This window comes from Panicum virgatum, chromosome 2N (assembly GCF_016808335.1).
Source record: "Panicum virgatum strain AP13 chromosome 2N, P.virgatum_v5, whole genome shotgun sequence".
Classification (NCBI taxonomy): Eukaryota; Viridiplantae; Streptophyta; class Magnoliopsida; order Poales; family Poaceae; genus Panicum; species Panicum virgatum.
Window position 1 is genome coordinate 18878379 of NC_053146.1, and position 17106 is coordinate 18895484.

The following is a 17106-nucleotide window of genomic DNA, read 5'->3' on the forward strand; positions in this document are numbered from 1 at the left end:
CTTTGTAAATTTTAGTTTGCTATACTATAAACAGGTGTAATTAGTAGAAAATCTTAGAAAATTCAGGGCACATTTTATAAAATTACAGGGCACAATGTATATAAGATGTATATGATGTAAATTTTAAAAATTTTGTCCATGTATGCGTTGTGCGGCTTTATCGAAGGTGAACTTGTAATTTTTTATACATTATTAATTAGTTCAAAATTGCATATCAAACATATGTGATTCACATATGAAACGAAATGGAACCCTTTCGCCGTGATGACGACGAGGCCTTTCTTGCGGACATAATTGGTACGGGCACACACCACAATGAAGAGGATGCTGCCGAGGACGATGGCAGCCAATACCTTAACGATACTGGCGATGGCGATGATAACCAGATAGAACAAATGACTATGCAAGATAATAGCGCAGAGGTATATACAATTCGTACTTATATATATAAATATACGCATTAATTCTGTATGTAAGTACAATGCGTACTAAATACATATTTTTTAGGCATCCGGATCGACTAGGAAACCAAAACGGAAACGAGGGTCGAAGAAAATCATGGAGGGGCACACTATTATCACTTCATTGCATCCTGACGGTGAACCAAAGTCTCCGAAGGGTGTGAAGACGACAGTGGTGAATCAATGTGGATGTTATGTCAGGGACCACATTCCCATTAGCTTCAAGCTATGGAAGAAAAGTAAAGCCACATATATCGATGCTGAAGTCGTTCCCGAGACCGAGAAAGAAATGTTATGGGCAGATGTCAAATGGCACTTCACCTTTCCGGAGGACAAAGAACAGCTGTTTAAGGATTGGGTCATGAAGAAGATGGCTATTGCTTTTCAGACGTTCAAGAAAAATTTGAACAAAGATTATGTTAAAAACGGACTCACGCCGGACTTCGAGAAAAACTTCAAGAATCAACGTCCTTATTGGGAGGCATTCATGCAGTACAAGTCGTCCGAGGATAGCGAGAAGAAGACAGCCCATGCCAAGGAGAATGCGAGCAAAAAGAAGCACTTCCATCATCTTGGGCAAGGAGGATATGCATCGACGATTCCGAAATGGTAGAAGATGGAAGATGAACTCGTTGCCAGAGGAATCGTACCGGCGACTTTCAACTGGCCGTTGCGAGCAAAACATTACTTCTACGCTCATGGAGGCTCATTGAATATGGAAGATGGGTCGTTCGTCACTAGCGATGCCATAAGGGAAGTGGCCGACAGGCTCGATGTGGCACTAAAGGCCGTGTCCGAAGGCAGCTTCAAGTCAGACAGAGAGAAAGACGAGCTGACGTACGCTCTTGGCACACCGGAACACACAGGACGTGTGCGATGCATGGGCGTAGTTCCATGGAAGCATGGCTTCAGTGGCGACATAGAGACGTATCGAAGCCGACAGAGAAGAAAGGCTGAAGTAGCAGAGAAGGTGCGTGCCCTAGAAGAATGGGTTGCTTCGATCGAAGGTGCACTTACAGCTAGCCAACAGCAGCCACCAGAAGCCAGATCAACGGCCCAGCTGGAGACTAGCCCTGTCGGCTCGCAGCGTCGCTTCAACGGAACACCTAGCCGCAGATCGAGAGGAAACGGTTGCGGAACATTACCCCGTGGACGACATCGCCGTGAGGACCCCCTGTGAGCTTCTATTTCCGCTAAGGAAAAAACTGAAAGTAGTCGCTCACGGGGTTGCTGAAGTCCCTGTTCAAGGCGGGACAATCCATGGCATGACGATTCCAGAAGGATATGCTAAAGTCATGGTTGACCGTGTCGAGAAAGGATGGGAAGACCTTGACCTCTAGATCCCTAGAGGCGATGGAGAAGATGAACTAGGACAGGCCCTCCACACTTGGATCTGTTGGAAAAAATAATACATAAAAATTGCAGGACGGGATCATAGCCCGTCTTCGAGGTCACCGCCAGCTGCTCAAGGGTCTCCGAGGCCCAGTGTGGGTCCACCGTCACTGCCCGTAGCCCAGGACCCCAGCGTTAGTCCATCGCCGTCACCGGCCGCTTCCGGGGAGCCTAGTGTTAGTCCGCCTCCGTCATCTCCTCGCCCCGCAAAGAAGAAGAAATCTACTTGGGTGCTGCCACCACCACCTCCAAGATATAAGAAGACCCAATAACGAAAGAAGAAAGAGAAGCCCGCGCCAGAGAAGTCAGGTTACAAAATGACTTCAGAGGAATTGGATGCTTGGGTGCAAGAAGACATGCGCAAGCAGTTGAAGCCAAAGAAGCCTCCGCCAAAGGAACCAGTGGATCCGGCAGCGAAGAAATTCTATCTATCCATGATGTGCCAACCAAAGCCTCCACTGATGTCGGACTACGACCACTCGATTACAAAATCATGGGAGAAGAAGAGTAATCGGAGGTACAACCAAGTCCCCTAGCTCGGCGAACAACCCAAACAAAGCATACCCTCTCTAGTAGTGCTTTCAAAAGAGGATGAAGCTACTGCTGAGTTTGTCAAGAAAACGAACCTCACAAAAGCTCAGCTCCTAGGTCAGGAAAAATCCCGGTTCACCAAGGGACAGGAAGAAAGCCATTTGTACTGGGGGAACCTCTGATGTGGCCAGAGTTGATTGACACCCTACCAACAAGAATGCGTGAGTTACATCAGTGGTACTTGAAAGCATGTGTAGAGGGGTATATAATGCTAGCTGCTTGAATTAAACATACCCATTTCTATTGGGGAATGGATGACATTTGGATTTATTTTGACCATTTTTTGTTTCTATTCCATCAAGACGCCCTAGACAAGTCCCTCGTCAGTGTATGGTCTATGTAAGTGTTTTCTGTCAATTGTATACTCTAGCTCTACTGAGTTGTTTAGATTTGTCATTCCCTCCTTTTATTTGTAATCGTGCAGGATGAAAATGCAAGAATGCTGGAAGAACGGGATTTACAACGTTGGCTTCATAGATCTGAATGTTATACATGAGGAGTGTGTACGCCAATATCCTAATCGGACCGAGAATAATTTAGTCATGTCCTTGGAAGGGCAGCACGATCGCACATTCATTCTGTTGCCGTACAACTTCAAGTGAGTCCTTTGACTTTTTGAGTCACTTCAACTAGCCAATAAGTGTATATATCTAACATTTCTTGTATCCATATGTATGTATCAATAGTTTCTACTGGATTCTACTTGTAATCGAAATCGATCAGTCCCGAGTTACTGTGTGGGACTCCTTGAATAAGCCACCAGAATTATATCAAAATCCCGTAGACATCATGCAAAGGGCATGGTCTCAGTTCCTCAAAACACAATTAGGAGTCGCGTCAACACCGACTGAGCTTGAATTCAACTATAACAAGCCGGTACGAATATCGAACATCTACTTTCATTTATTCAAACAGCATGAATATTTCATAACATGTATATATGTATATAGTGTTTGAGACAGAAACAAGGAACCAACCTCTGCGGATACTACGTATGTGAGCACATGCACTTTTTTTGCAGAGATACCAAGAGGGTGACACAAGAAAACTTCGAAGTACGTATAACATTAGTAACAATTTCTTGTATCTAATTCCATGCAGGTACTAAATTAAACTATTAGTATTTATTTGTTGTTGATAGATTTGGAGACTGAAAGAGAACCTCATTGAACCGGAAAGAATCAAGGCAATTCAAGAAGCACTCTGTGGATTCCTGTTGGATGAGGTGATAAATCCAAAAGGTGAATTTCATTCCGATCCAAGGATAAGTGTGGCTCGAGCTGATAAACTCAACAAACGCCGCAAGAAGGATGCCGGTGCCGATGACGATGCAGATGATTAGAATTATTGAAGAATTTGTCGAAAAAAACTTATGAGAATTCATACTTGTAAATATTATTGTCTTTTATCCATGTATGTATATAATTTCTAACATTTTTTTATCCATGTATGTATCTAATTTTTTTATTTGCTTCGCTCCATATACAAATACGAATTCTAGATATGAGTACAAGTACAAATACACAAACCGCTGCGAGTACGACTACTAATATTAATTAATTGAAATTGAAAGGAAAAGAGAACAAATATAAAGCATCAAAAAGAAAAAAATCGTTTAGTACCGGTTGGTATTACCAACCGGTACTAAACTGCTCGGCCTAGCTGCTGGCGTGGCCAGCAGTTTAGCTCGGCCTAGCTGCTGGCGTGGCCAGCAGTTTAGTACCGGCTGGTGTTACCAACCGGTACTAAACGGGCCGTTTAGTACCGGGCCAGTTGATCGGTACTAAGTGCGTGTGCACTTAGTACCGGAGGAGCGGTACCGGTCGGAAAACCGGTACAAATCGGAGGTTCCCGACCGGTACTATTGAGAGATTTTCTAACAGCGTGAATGATATCCTGTGCTCTACCGCGGGGCTAAAGGCAGATCTTGTGTAGTGAAACGTACACCGAAAGTCAGCAACTGCTGCTGATGTGCAGATCGGCAGTCATTCCTTTTTTTTTCTTTTAAAGGAATCGGCGGTCATTCTTGCTGGCCACTCCGAGCACCAAGTGGGTGACCTACTCGCCGTCTAGTGCTTGTGCTGTAATAAAAAAAAGGAAAATATCGAGAGAGAATGTTTCACCGCCGTTTGGAACGTGTTGCGATGCCACCCCACTCCGCGTTCCCAAGCCACCGAGCTCACAACCACGGCGCAGCAGTAGTGCAGCCGCATCGTCCACGCGGTACTACAGCGCAGGTTTTACAGAAGCAGAGGGGCGTCCTCGTCCTGGTTTTGAATTCTGACAAGAGACCAATTTGCCGGACGTGAGGCCGTCCTGCTGCAAGTAGCGGCAGGTGCTGTTGGAGGGAGCAGCACTTACGCCAACCGATTCCTTCTTTCGACCGTGTTTGGAGGGGGCTCAAAAGTTTTTCACGAAAACTTTTCACCGCTTTAACCACTAATTAAAAATATTAAATAAAATCTAATTACAAAATAATTTCCACAACTATAATATTGTAGCATATACCGTAGCAAAAAAAAAGTTCTTTGACCACATGATTAGAGGAAGATTAGAGAAAAGTTACTGTAACATTACTGTTGCGAATCCTGGATTAATTAGACTCATTAAATACGTCGTGCTAAACTGCACTCATATGTGAATTTTTTTTTTGCAAATAACCTTCATTTAGTGCCTCATGCATTGAAGATTTGCTAGGTGAAAAAATTTTCAGGGTCCAACCAAACGCTGCCGATTCAGCAGTAAAGTGAAAAAAAAATGCAGGGCTCACGCATGTATCCGTTGATGCGCGTCCAAGGAATTTGTTTTATTTTAATCCTTTAATCTAATATTTTAATAATATCTCATGCAGATTTAAATTTAATTTTTAAGAATTAGTCCTTTTGGTCGTGCCAACCCCATGGTGCGACTCCCTAAAGGGTCACGCCACATGTTTCGGTGCGACCGAGGGCTTGGCGCAACTCCCTCTGTCGCGCCGAAGCATGTGGCGTGACCCTTCATGGAGTCGCGCAACGGAGCTTGGCGCGACCAAAAGATGTAGTTTTTGAAAATTTAGATCCGCACAGACTATTATTAAAATATTAGATTAAAAAGATAAAAATAAAAAAATTCGCGTCCAAGGTACGAGTACAGTACACGATGGATGGGCCTCAACTCAACGGCCATCACTCCCGCCCCGCTCCTCCAGCTAGACCGGCCCGGCTCGGCTAGGAATCGAGGCGCCGCTAGACGGACTCGTTCGGATAGACATGCGCTTTGCTTTCGGAGGGGATAATAAAGGCCCGTTCTCTTCCTAAAAAAAATTCTACAGTACCCGTCACATCAAATTTTCGGACACATGCTGTAACGCCCAGATATTTTTCTTCCTTGTGGGACCTGGCTGTCATCTCCCCTTCCTCCTCCTCCCATCGATCAGAGACGAGCTCCGCTCGTCCGCTCGCTCCGCCGTCGTCCCCTCGCTCCGCCGTCGTCCCCTTCCTTCGATCTCCCTCCTCCGGCCACCATATCTCGATTCCTTGCGCGAGCATCTTCCCCAGCACCTCCTCCACCTTCCCCAACCCCCAGCCCAGCTTCTCCCGGCCGGAATCGCCCCAACCGCCGTCGGTCACCATTGGAGCCCGCTTGAAGCCTGCTCCACCGTTGATCCGCCTCTCCGGTCATCCTCCGCCCGAACCGACCGCGAGAATGGATTCGTGGTGAGTTACTTGTGCTCCCTGGCCTTTTTCCCCTTCCGTTGTGCGCCGCCGGCGCCGGTGAATGGCCGCCGGCGCAGGTGAACGGCCGCCGCCGCCGTCGCCGCGCTTGCTGCCACCTGTCGTGCGATGTTAAAAAGACGAACCGCGGATGGTTCACTCAGGGGGGCCGGACAGTTCGCAAGTTAGGATAGAGTTTGTCCAGAGGCGTTGTGTTTCTGGTGGTCTCGCGTAAATGAACCACGAACGGTCCACCAAGGAGGGCCGGACGGTCCGCCGGTAAGTTTAGAAATTTGTCTAGAGACGTCGCTGGCTCGGGTGGGTTCATAGAGTGAACTGCGGACGGTCCGCTACTGGGGTGCGGACAGTCCGCCGTAGAGCTTGAATTTTGTCCAGAGATGTTGGTTCTGGTGAGTTTGCAAAGATGTACAACGGACAGTCCGCTACCGAATCGCGGACAGTCCATAGTATAGTTTTAAGTTTATCCAGAAATGTTGGTAGTTCTGGTGGGCCGGCAAGGTTGTGTTACGGACAGTCCGCTGCCGCATAGCGGACAGTCTGCCAGTTAGTTCATTTTTGAGTATGGTTCTTTTGTAAGTAAGGAATTTTAGCTGCACTAATTTATATCATATGCATGTGCATTAATTGGCATTATATATATTCATGCATATGCATTATTACACCTCATTTAGGTACGCTAGATGTACACGTGTGGACGTGAAGCACGCGGTGTTGGAGTCGGCCCACAAGACGGTGTTTAACAAATATCGCCTGAAGATGGAAGGACCCGCTGAAGCAACCGAAGACTCGGCCCAAGGTCGGAAGGGCCCAATGCCTTAATAGCATTAACACTGACCTAGTGTTACCCTCAGGCAAGCCCCAGTGCATAACCTACTATTTTAATTTATGAATCATTATAAAATTATTACTTGTGCATTATGTTTCAGGAATTGTTTGAAATCTTAGTTGCATGATCCCTAGGCTCCCTTGGTCTTATACTAGTATGTGTAGGTCGGTAGCACGGCTATGCTTAATATGTCTCGATAGAAGTTGAGTGACATCCTGTTACTCGCGAGATATAGGATATTTTAGAGTCGAGTAATCTCCTGTTACTCGCGAGATATAGGATGTCTCTATAATTTGAATATATGGAATATTGGAATATGCAAGAATGGAAAGGGCTTGGAGACCGGGCGGAGAATGTACTGCCTTGCTTCGAAAATACAGAACTTCATCACCACTTCTTAGGGTGAGTCGAGTAGTCGCGGAGAAATGAGATGTAGATGTATTTACTTTTGGTGGTCTCTCGTTGAGCTCGGCTGACTATAAATAGGTGGGGCGGTTTTGTAGTTCGAGGCAGGGAGGGGAATGGTTGGTGCGTGGTGTCCGACAGGACTTATGCGTGTCGTGTTGGTTAGGTCCACCTTGCAAGGTTAAATCGGATCGATTCGCCGTCAGTCGCTCTCGGACATGGGCACATTGATCACCGAGTCGCAGCGTAGTAATGTGAGATGGACTTGAATTTGTTATATATATTGATTCTACTTTGAGTTGTGATTAATATTCGACCATGTTTGTTTTATACGGTTTATGCAAATATTAGATCTTGGTTAATCTATATAGAACCGGAAGCAAAAGTATTGAAAATAAGGATCCATTTTTAGACGCTTTTCTGCAAAATAAACCACCAGCTAGAAAGTTTTGCATGTCTAGATATGTGGGCTAAGTATACCCAATAGTCGGGTAAGTCTTGCTGAGTATTAGTACACTCAGGATTTGTTGTTTACCCTATTTCAGGTATAGGAGCTAATCCGGATTCGCATCGGTGGGCTCGATGTGACGTCCTCACGTCTTCGTAATTATCTTTGTATTTCATTTTATTTCATTTGGTTTCTAATGAAAATTTTCCACAGGATAGACTCTCTTCTGCTGATATCATTTATTATGTGAATTTTAGTTTGAATTTTTTTAAATACCTTAATATTATTTACTATTTTTGTAAGATTATATCTTGCTGGTACCGTCTGCGCTCGCCATCGTGCGAGACTACTGGTGTGTTTCGATCGGCATGTGTGTTGGAAACCGGCTGTCAAGTTACGTTTAATTAAGCTAACGCGTCTAATGTGTTCAAATTACGGCGGTTACGCTTAATTAAGCGTTTAAACTTGGCGGTTCTGTCACACATGCATGAAGCATTAAATGCAGTTGAAAAAAATAACTAATTACACAGTTTAACTAATTAGTACGAGATGAATTTTTTAAACCTAATTAATTTATAATTATATATTATTTATCAAGTAATGACGGAATGTGCTATGGTAATTTTTTCCTCTCTTTTCGTGAACTGAACTGGGCCTAAGACCGTTCACAGTGGAAGGAGCAAATAAAAGAAACAAATTTGCTCTTGCTCCCTCCGCTATGGTGAGCCTAAACATGGCCGTGACATGGAGCCGAGCAAGCCTACCCAACCCACGCCACGATCAGCATCTGGTAGCAGGCGCATTAAACCACTCAACAAGAATCGCATCGAATCGAACCAGGACGACTCTCTCTCTCACTCTCTCTCTCTCCAAAGATATTGCCACAGTGGTGGCTAGGATCATCGACGTAGCAGCAGCAGCACTACCCCCAACCATCAGAGAGACGCTAGTTGCTGCTGCTGCATCCGTCGTCCTGCACCATTGCCTCTAAGAAATTCGATCTGACCACTCGGATCGAGCAAGACGGGCTCTCAAGCCAGAACAGACATCACAGAGAGGCAGAGAGCAAGCTCGATCAAGCACTTTGGTCGGCAGATTTCCGCGCTGACGTGATGTGACCGGGCGAGATTAAACCGGGACGACGACGAGTTGCTCGGCTCGTGGCACAGTGACCCCTCCCGCCCTCCCGGCGCCGCAGGCCCTAGCCTATCTGTTGGAGAGCGACGTCGCGGCCTCGCGGGAAGGATTTGTTCCGTGCCGGCAGCCCCGCCCCGGCCCAATAATTGCCGGGAGCGGCGGCCAGGGGAGCAAAGGCAAGGCGGGGCGCTGGCACCGCCGCCGGCGGCGGCCGCGGACGTTCCGGGGGGCGGCGGAGGGTGCTGGAACCTTCCGGCTTTCCGCCGCAACCACCAGTTCCGGCAAGACGTACGCCGTCTCAACGCCCTCATTAATTAACGTTCGAACTCTCACCCTGCTGGAGCCAACATTCTCTCGTCCCTTTACAGCGATGCATGAGCCCAAGTTGCAGCTGCTGCTGTCGCGGAGCTCGATCGTCTACGATCGGAAAGGGAGAAGAAAAAAGCAAACGTCGGCAGAACAGTTAAGTTCCCGTGTCCAGGGCGACGAGGGCTGGGCCAAAACGGAAAACCGAGCATGGCGCTTAAGATTGTTTATTAAGCCGGAGGGGAAGGACGAGAACAGCGACCCTTGTTTTTTTATTTTTCTAAACTAAACCCGTGGTTTGGAGGAGATTAAGGACGACGACGGACAGCGACCCGCGAGCTAACGGCAGCCGCGAGCGCAGTCGTCGTCGTCGACTCCTCCCCGTGGGATATGGGCCTCGGTTTGGTTCGTACTAGAATTTTAGCGTGCTAATGAATAATGACATTTTAACCGCTAATTACGGTATCAAACAAAGACTGTTTACAAAACCAACTCCAGAACCCCGCGCTAGTGACCTTGAAGAATCTAATAAGGTCTTTGACTGCGCGATTAGAGGATGCTTACTGTAGCATCACTGTAGCCAATCATCAATTAATTACCATCATTAGATTCGTCGCGAAAAGTTACACTCATCTTTAAAAAAAATTTAAAAATAGATTTCATTTAGTACTTCATGCATGCGAGATTCTGTTTTTGAAAAACGTGCACGTTATTTTTGTAGAATGTCAAACAAGGCCATGGTGTGGTGGTGGAAATAGAGTATGGCTTTGGTAATGGCATGCTCTGGATTGGAGTGGTAATGGAAGACGCATTAGGTTGGGTGACAGCGCCTGCTGCTGCTGCTTCGTACCCCAACTGATAAAGACCACGCAGCCCGTTCCGGTACGTGTGCCACGTCACGCGCCGGGACCTTTATCGTCGCCTTTTTTTCGCCCTCCTGGACTACTCCGCGGCCGCTCCGCTGTCTGCTGGTGTGGTGGTACTGTGTTTTTCATTTTTTTTGCAAGCCTAGGATCGGTGATGGATGATCCTACAGAGTGACATGATCGGTGCTTCTTCCTGTTCCTTGGAATTTTCCCCCCATACGTTGCCGACAATCAGTTACCTCCCGAGAATCTTTAACTTTCGGTTGGTGAAATGCCAAGAAGGTTAGTGCTGTCTAGGGAGGGAGGAATCTTAATTGCGTACGACTATTTGGAATTTTATATCCAAATCCTGATATTTTACCTGACCATTTTTTAACTCGATTAATTATATAATCCGGGGCAGGAACACTAGCCTTTTTGTGGCAGTGCTGAAATCTACTCTACTTTTGCAGTGGACTAATGGGTCGTCTTGGGGCTGGAGTAGGATTGGCGCTTAGTGGCGAGAGTATTTTTTTTTTTATATTTGGCTGCTCCGTAATGGTAATGCTCACTTGCTGTTTCCCAACTAATAAAGACCAGCCTAGGATTAACATATCGGAATCTGGTACGTAATAGCCACAACGTGCCGTGACTTTCTGCTGATTCGCTCTCATGGCCTAGTCATTGTTGTGCACAAGGTACCAAAAAAGTCCTGGTCGTCCAATCACATATTCCTCACGAGAAAAAAAGATCAAAGACTCATAATATATGCTTTCTCAAGATTTGAATTCGGTGAGATTGTTTGACCGGATGAACAGTTTCTTTTTTTAAAAACATTTTCATGCGTATTTTAACTTTGGGGGGGGGGGGGGGGGGAGCCACCATGTACCTGGTCCATTTCCATGCCAGCCCATCTGAGCCCACCAAGGAGGCCCAAACGAAAGAGCCCAAAGGATCCACCCACTCACTCCCGTCACAGGTTATTTTTATTTTTTTTGAGCACGTCACAGGCTCTGCTGTCCGCCCGCTCCATTTCCGAGGCGAAGGTAGATCGGCGGCGGCGGCGCGAGGAGGGGAGGGAGGGAGGGGAGGCGGGCAAGATGAGCGGGAGCGGCGTGGCGAAGAAGGTGGCGGGCGCCGCGGCGAAGGCCGGCAAGGCGATCGACTGGGACGGCCTGGCCAAGATGCTCGTCTCCGAGGAGGCCCGCAAGGAGTTCGCCACCCTCCGCCGCACCTTCGAGGACGTCAACCACCAGCTCCAGACCAAGTTCTCGCAGGTACCGTATGTCTGTCTCCTCCTAGGATCCGGCTCATCCACCCTAGATCAGGTTTGGTCGAATCGGCGTTTGCTTCTGGTGATCCATTGCATCACGGAGTACCAATTTATTCGTGGAATCAGGGCCGTTTGTGGCATTGCATAGACCGAAATACATTTCGATAGATCAGTGAACACCCAGGCCTATGTTTCACCCACTGATACTTGAATCAGACAATGCCGAATATAGTGGGTTCCATGTGAAGTTATAGGTCCCGTTGTGCGATAAGGCTGCCCAAATAGTTGCTGATTCTTCTTTACTTTCAGTACTTGCAATGCAGTATGTTCGTTATAGGTACCACGATAAAGAGGTACATGCGTATGGCTTATTCGCTTCTGATGCATGTATTCCATCCGAATGATGTTTAGTTGATTACAAATTGTTATCGATGTCTGTAATTAGCAGTACAAAGATTTATACTCGGGCATGTTAAATTCTTGTATCAAGTAGAAAGCCTGTGCTAGTAGTATTTCACATTGCCAAGCAACATTGGCTTGTACCAAGTCATTCACATTGACAAATGACAAGCAACACTGGCTTGTATTAAGTAGACAGTCCTCTGATATGTTAAATGCTTATAGTCCTATTTCATTGTAGTTGTACATTGAGTTGATACGCCCTTGTCAACCTTGAAATATGCGCTATCTCTTCTGACATTTTGGCCTTTTCGGGCGATCTTCTCAGTATTACTTCAACTACTCTTGCAGGAACCCCAGCCAATTGACTGGGAGTACTACAGAAAAGGAATTGGATCAAAAGTTGTCGATATATACAAGGAGGCCTACGAAAGTAAGTATTGAATCTCCTCTGCATCATACTTGTGTTTCTGGGAACTGTTATGTTATTAAATTGCAAGCAGATTGATGGTGTTGCTTTTATGATTTTAACTCGTGATCTATGCTTAGTTTGGAATATTGATTAGCACCGTAGATGCAACTTCCTTATTCTTTGTTTGTAAAGTTCTACAGCAGTATTGTGTAAATAAAGACCGCTTCATGTGTGCAGTCTAATATCAGGTGGTCTTTAGAAACCATATGTTGTGTATATGTTCGGTTAGAAAGTCCAGTTGAAATTAGTGCAAATGGGCTGTTAATAGTCTAATGATGGGCTGTATAAATGTCACATTACAACATTGAACTTCAAGATGGATCTGGCTTACCAATTGATTAGTCCTTGTTTGCTCTCGATTGCTAGCCTTTGAGGTATCATATATTCTTATGGTTGTAGGCAATTTTCACCTATTTAACCTCTTAATGTGGTGTGAACCATGGAAACATTGCAGGCATAGAGATCCCCAAGTATGTTGACACTGTTACTCCTCAGTACAAGCCAAAGTTTGATGCTCTGGTGAGGATTCACTGCCCTCTTTACAATTTTCACCTTCCTCTCCTTTCCTGACAGTCACTGCATTGCTATACTGAATAATCACTTTGACTGTTGCCTCCTTCAGATATTAACGACTTCTTCTGTATCTGTATGATTTATGTAGTTGGTAGAGATGAAGGAAGCGGAAAAGGCATCACTGAAGGAATCAGAGAGGATAGAGAAGGAGATTGCTGAAATGAAGGAGATGAAGGTGATGTTGCTCTTTAGCCAACATGGAACATGTTGCCTTCATGTTCATACTAACGTCTTGTTTGTGTGTGCAGAAAAAGATCAGCACGATGACCGCAGACGAGTACTTTGCGAAGCACCCTGAACTCAAACAGAAATTTGATGATGAGATCCGCAATGATTACTGGGGATACTAAGACGCAGCAGGTCTTCCATGTCACCATTCTTTTGAACATCTAATAATACATCTTTTTTACCTTAATGCGCATGGAAGTTGACCATCCAAACTTGAATCACATAGCGAGTGGTTGGGAGGCACCAAAATTCCAACTAACTTGGCTGTTCTTGTACCATGATCAGACCTATCATTTTAAGGTTCAACAGTTTCTGTCATAAAAAAATTAGTTTTCGCTTCTGGGTTCGTAAAACTGATACTAAAATTTCTTCTGGCCTTGATTGCTGCCATACTTTTGGTTTGTCAGTATACTCGTCCTTGAGCTCCTGAGACCGGCCTCTCCTATCTGATCCTGTACGGTCATTTTGTATTATTCTGGTGGCAGCAAAACCAAAATAGTTTGTATCGGTGCTACAATGGGAATGTGAACAGAGAAGGAAATGAGAAGAATATAAGAGAAACACTGCAATCGAGTATATCAATGACACTTGAGATGGGACTCACTTGTCGTCAACATTATATTTTTGGAGTTGCCTTTCCCAGAGCTGAAATTGATCAAACTTGGTCATTACCTCAGTACCTAGAAAGGCCAAAATTTATGTGTTCTGATAGCAGCCCAAAGCTCCCAAACAGGCTGAAATTTTTATTCCTGTGGTCGGCAAAGTTCTCCCACACTTGGTGCAGTTGCCGACACAAACCTCCCTGGGCCCACATTACATACTTGAAAGCAGCGTCTGAAGGACAAGCCATATATTTTTCAGTGGACATGTTACAATTGACCACGGAATGGGATGGCTGAGCAGCACAGGTCACCGACTCATCGTCAACTATGGGTGAAAACTACTGAACCCTTTGCTAAGAACTGGAGCTCAGCAGTTGGGCTCTGTGCTTTTTAACTGCTGGAATACATATGGTTTCCTCCAGCCAGCAGACAGGGACCTGTGAAGTAACAGGAGCCAGGAGATCGAACAGGTTTGATGCTCACCCTTTCCGGTGTTGGATTATGGCGACGGAAAGACTAAAATATGAAGCTTAGATAAGCTAAGCATATAAAGCTGTAGGAGAACAAAATGAGCTTGACGGGACTAGTACTTTTTTTTTTTTCTTGAAGCTGTGGCTTATCTAGAGCAAAGCTTCCGTTAACCTACTATAGAAACTGAAGCCGGGCCTTTGACAAGCCGGCAGAAATGAGAAGGATTGCGGGATTAAGCAAACATGTTCTATACTTCTATAGTTCTATTGCTAAGAAGGGCACATTAAGTCTGACCACATGCATTTCTCATTTTTAGTAAGGCAAAATAGCTAATTTGATTCCTCAACTTTTGTCTTACGCTCAAATTCATCCTTCAACTATAAAATTGGCCAATCTAGTCCTCAAACTTTCTATTTGGGTTTAATTTCATCTCTAATCCTAAGTCTAGTCAACAATAGGTGACCTAAAAATAAGTCAATAAATATAAATAAACTCTTTAACCTCTAATTTTTGCTCATGTTTGATGTGTCGTACAAAAATATGGTTCAACAGTCAATTCGAATGAACAAAAATGTAAACCTTCTATTTATAGATATAAAATCAACAATAACTTATTTTTTTCATTAATGAATTATGGATTAATATAGAACTTAAATTGGTACTTGTGTTGTACTTGGCAACATAGCAACAACTTTACATGCACTTTGGGATGACTTGGCATGCTATGTAGGCGTGCTACATCACACCAGAGCTGAAATTAGGCTAAAATGAAAAGTTTGAGGACTAAATTGGCCTTTTTATAGTTGATGAAGTATGAATTTGAGCCTTTAAACATAGTTGGTTGAGGGATAAAATTGCACATTTTTAAAGGAAGAGAGGATATGACTCGAAGCTCCAAACTTCTCTGGAGGCGGCTTCCTCCTAATCATCAGGAACGTGTTCCGGAAACGTGGAACATTTTCGTACATTTCGAGTGCCGTTCCCGTTCTCCGATCCATCCTCCCGGGAACTTCGCTCCCTTGGCCATGCATGAAACTGGAGCCTGGAGGCCAAGCCAACATTTTTATTAATTTGACTTCAAGCCAACGTGACACACACACACACTGACAAAGTGCAAGCTTTCCACAGCACACACAAACACTTGCTTCCGACACTTGACTGAAGCTACTACTGCTACAACATTGACCACGCCGGGGCTCTCGCTCTCCGTTCAACTTAAACTCCGGAGGAGGAAGAGCTTAGTCACGGCCGCCGGTCGGTCGGCCGTGGATGTTGACGACGACTAGGTCGCCGGCCTAGGCGTTGCTCCGGAAGGAGCCGTAGCCCCTGGCGCTGGCGCGGAGGACGATCTGGTGGTACAGCGCCGCGATCGCCGCGCCGATGAACGGACCCACCCAGAAGATCCACTGCAACAATGAACAAAATTGTCAGTTTATTCCTCGACAATAAGTGAGGAAATCATATGTAAGAGCATAGAATTGCCAGCTGCTGCAATCTTGCACAATGTGCGAAGTGGAGAGATGCAATACCTGGTCGCTCCAGGCCTTGCTGTTGTTGTACACGACAGCGGCGCCGAGGCTCCTCGCCGGGTTGATCCCCGTGCCGGTGACCGGGATCGTGGCAAGGTGCACCATGAACACCGCAAACCCAATTGGCAGGGGCGCCAGCACCTGATCGAGTCGTCGGCACGCATCAGCACAGCCCGGCGACTTCTCGCGATGCAATGTGCAAACGAAATCACAACTCAAGAGTGTGCGCAGCAGTTACCGGGACGTGGGAGTCGCGGGCGTTGCGCTTTGGGTCGGTGGCGGAGAAGACGGTGTAGACGAGCACGAAGGTGCCGACGATCTCGGCGGCGAGCCCCGTGCCGGTGGAGTAGCCGGCACTGACCTCGTTGGCGCCGCCGCCATAGCGCGCGTAGAAGCCGCTCTGAAAGCCCTTGACGAGCGCGACGCCGCAGATGGCGCCCAGGCACTGCGCCGCCATGTACAGGACGGCGCGCACCAGGGACACCTTGCGCGCCAGGAACAGCCCGAAGGTGACCGCCGGGTTGATGTGGCCGCCAGAGATCCCCGCGGTGCAGTAGACGAGGATGAAGATCATGCCGCCGAACGCCCACGCGATGCCGAGGATGCCCACGCCGCCGCACGCCGCGTCGGGGCCCGACGCCGACGCGTCCGTCTGGTGCTTGTACCCGATCACCGTCGCCACCGTGATGTACAGGAACAGCAGCGTGGCCACGAACTCGGCGATCACGGCGCGGTACAGGGACCACTTGCAGAGCTCGTCGATGTCCACCAGCGGCGCCGGCGGCGGGTCGGCGTAGTCGCGGGCGCCGCCAGCCTCGAGGGTGGACACGTCCACCTCCTTGCCCATTCTGAGCAGGCTGGCTGTGCAAGCTGTTGCTGGAAGCTAGTGAAGAGAGCAAGAGCTGGTCTGGGAAGCTGGGAGTGTGCTTTGCTTGTGTTGTGGTTTTGGGGCTGTCATGGAGGGTATTTATAGGGGTTTATGGAGGAAGGATTCCACAAGGGTTTAAGCTCTAATGCATTATTAATTTTCTTATAATAATGAAGTATCTGTTCTACATTGGTCAGAGAGCATTCCCCTGTTTAGCTATGCATGTGCACGTCTTGCAAATTCATACTTGGTATGTTTGGTACATAATGAGGCCTCTCATTTTGTTTTCCCAAAAGTGACGTGAAAGATGGAATGAATTCCGATTTGAACAAGTGGAGGGAAATCATTTCCGTATTGATGGTTAACCTTTAATATGAAACTATAAAGTGCCATTTCCGTATTGATGATTTGTACACTTCTTTTTTCTTTGCAAATTGCTAAATCAGGTTCTATTCACTATTCAGTTTATTACCAATTCAATGTTGCAAGTTAGACATGATTTACAGTTTGCAAAGCAGAGCACTCAGGATATTTAAAATACCATACAGGATGCAAAATAGGATGATT

General features: G+C 46.3%; 2 protein-coding genes across 2 annotated transcripts; one reads left to right on the forward strand and one right to left on the reverse strand.

Moving 5' to 3' along the window:
• The first annotated feature begins 11137 nt into the window (after positions 1-11137).
• On the forward strand, positions 11138-13464 carry LOC120659926 (ATP synthase subunit d, mitochondrial-like). Its single transcript, XM_039938194.1, has 5 exons — positions 11138-11401; positions 12148-12229; positions 12723-12787; positions 12930-13016; positions 13090-13464. The coding sequence occupies exons 1-5, from the start codon at positions 11225-11227 to the stop codon at positions 13189-13191; spliced, it is 513 nt and encodes a 170-aa protein (XP_039794128.1). The 5' UTR covers positions 11138-11224; the 3' UTR covers positions 13192-13464.
• Positions 13465-15031: 1567 nt separating this feature from the next.
• Positions 15032-16612, reverse strand: LOC120659927 (aquaporin PIP2-6-like). The gene is made up of 3 exons (XM_039938195.1): positions 15910-16612; positions 15672-15812; positions 15032-15548 (listed from the first exon to the last, which is right to left on the reverse strand). The coding sequence occupies exons 1-3, from the start codon at positions 16516-16518 to the stop codon at positions 15438-15440; spliced, it is 861 nt and encodes a 286-aa protein (XP_039794129.1). The 5' UTR covers positions 16519-16612; the 3' UTR covers positions 15032-15437.
• Positions 16613-17106: the final 494 nt, after the last annotated feature.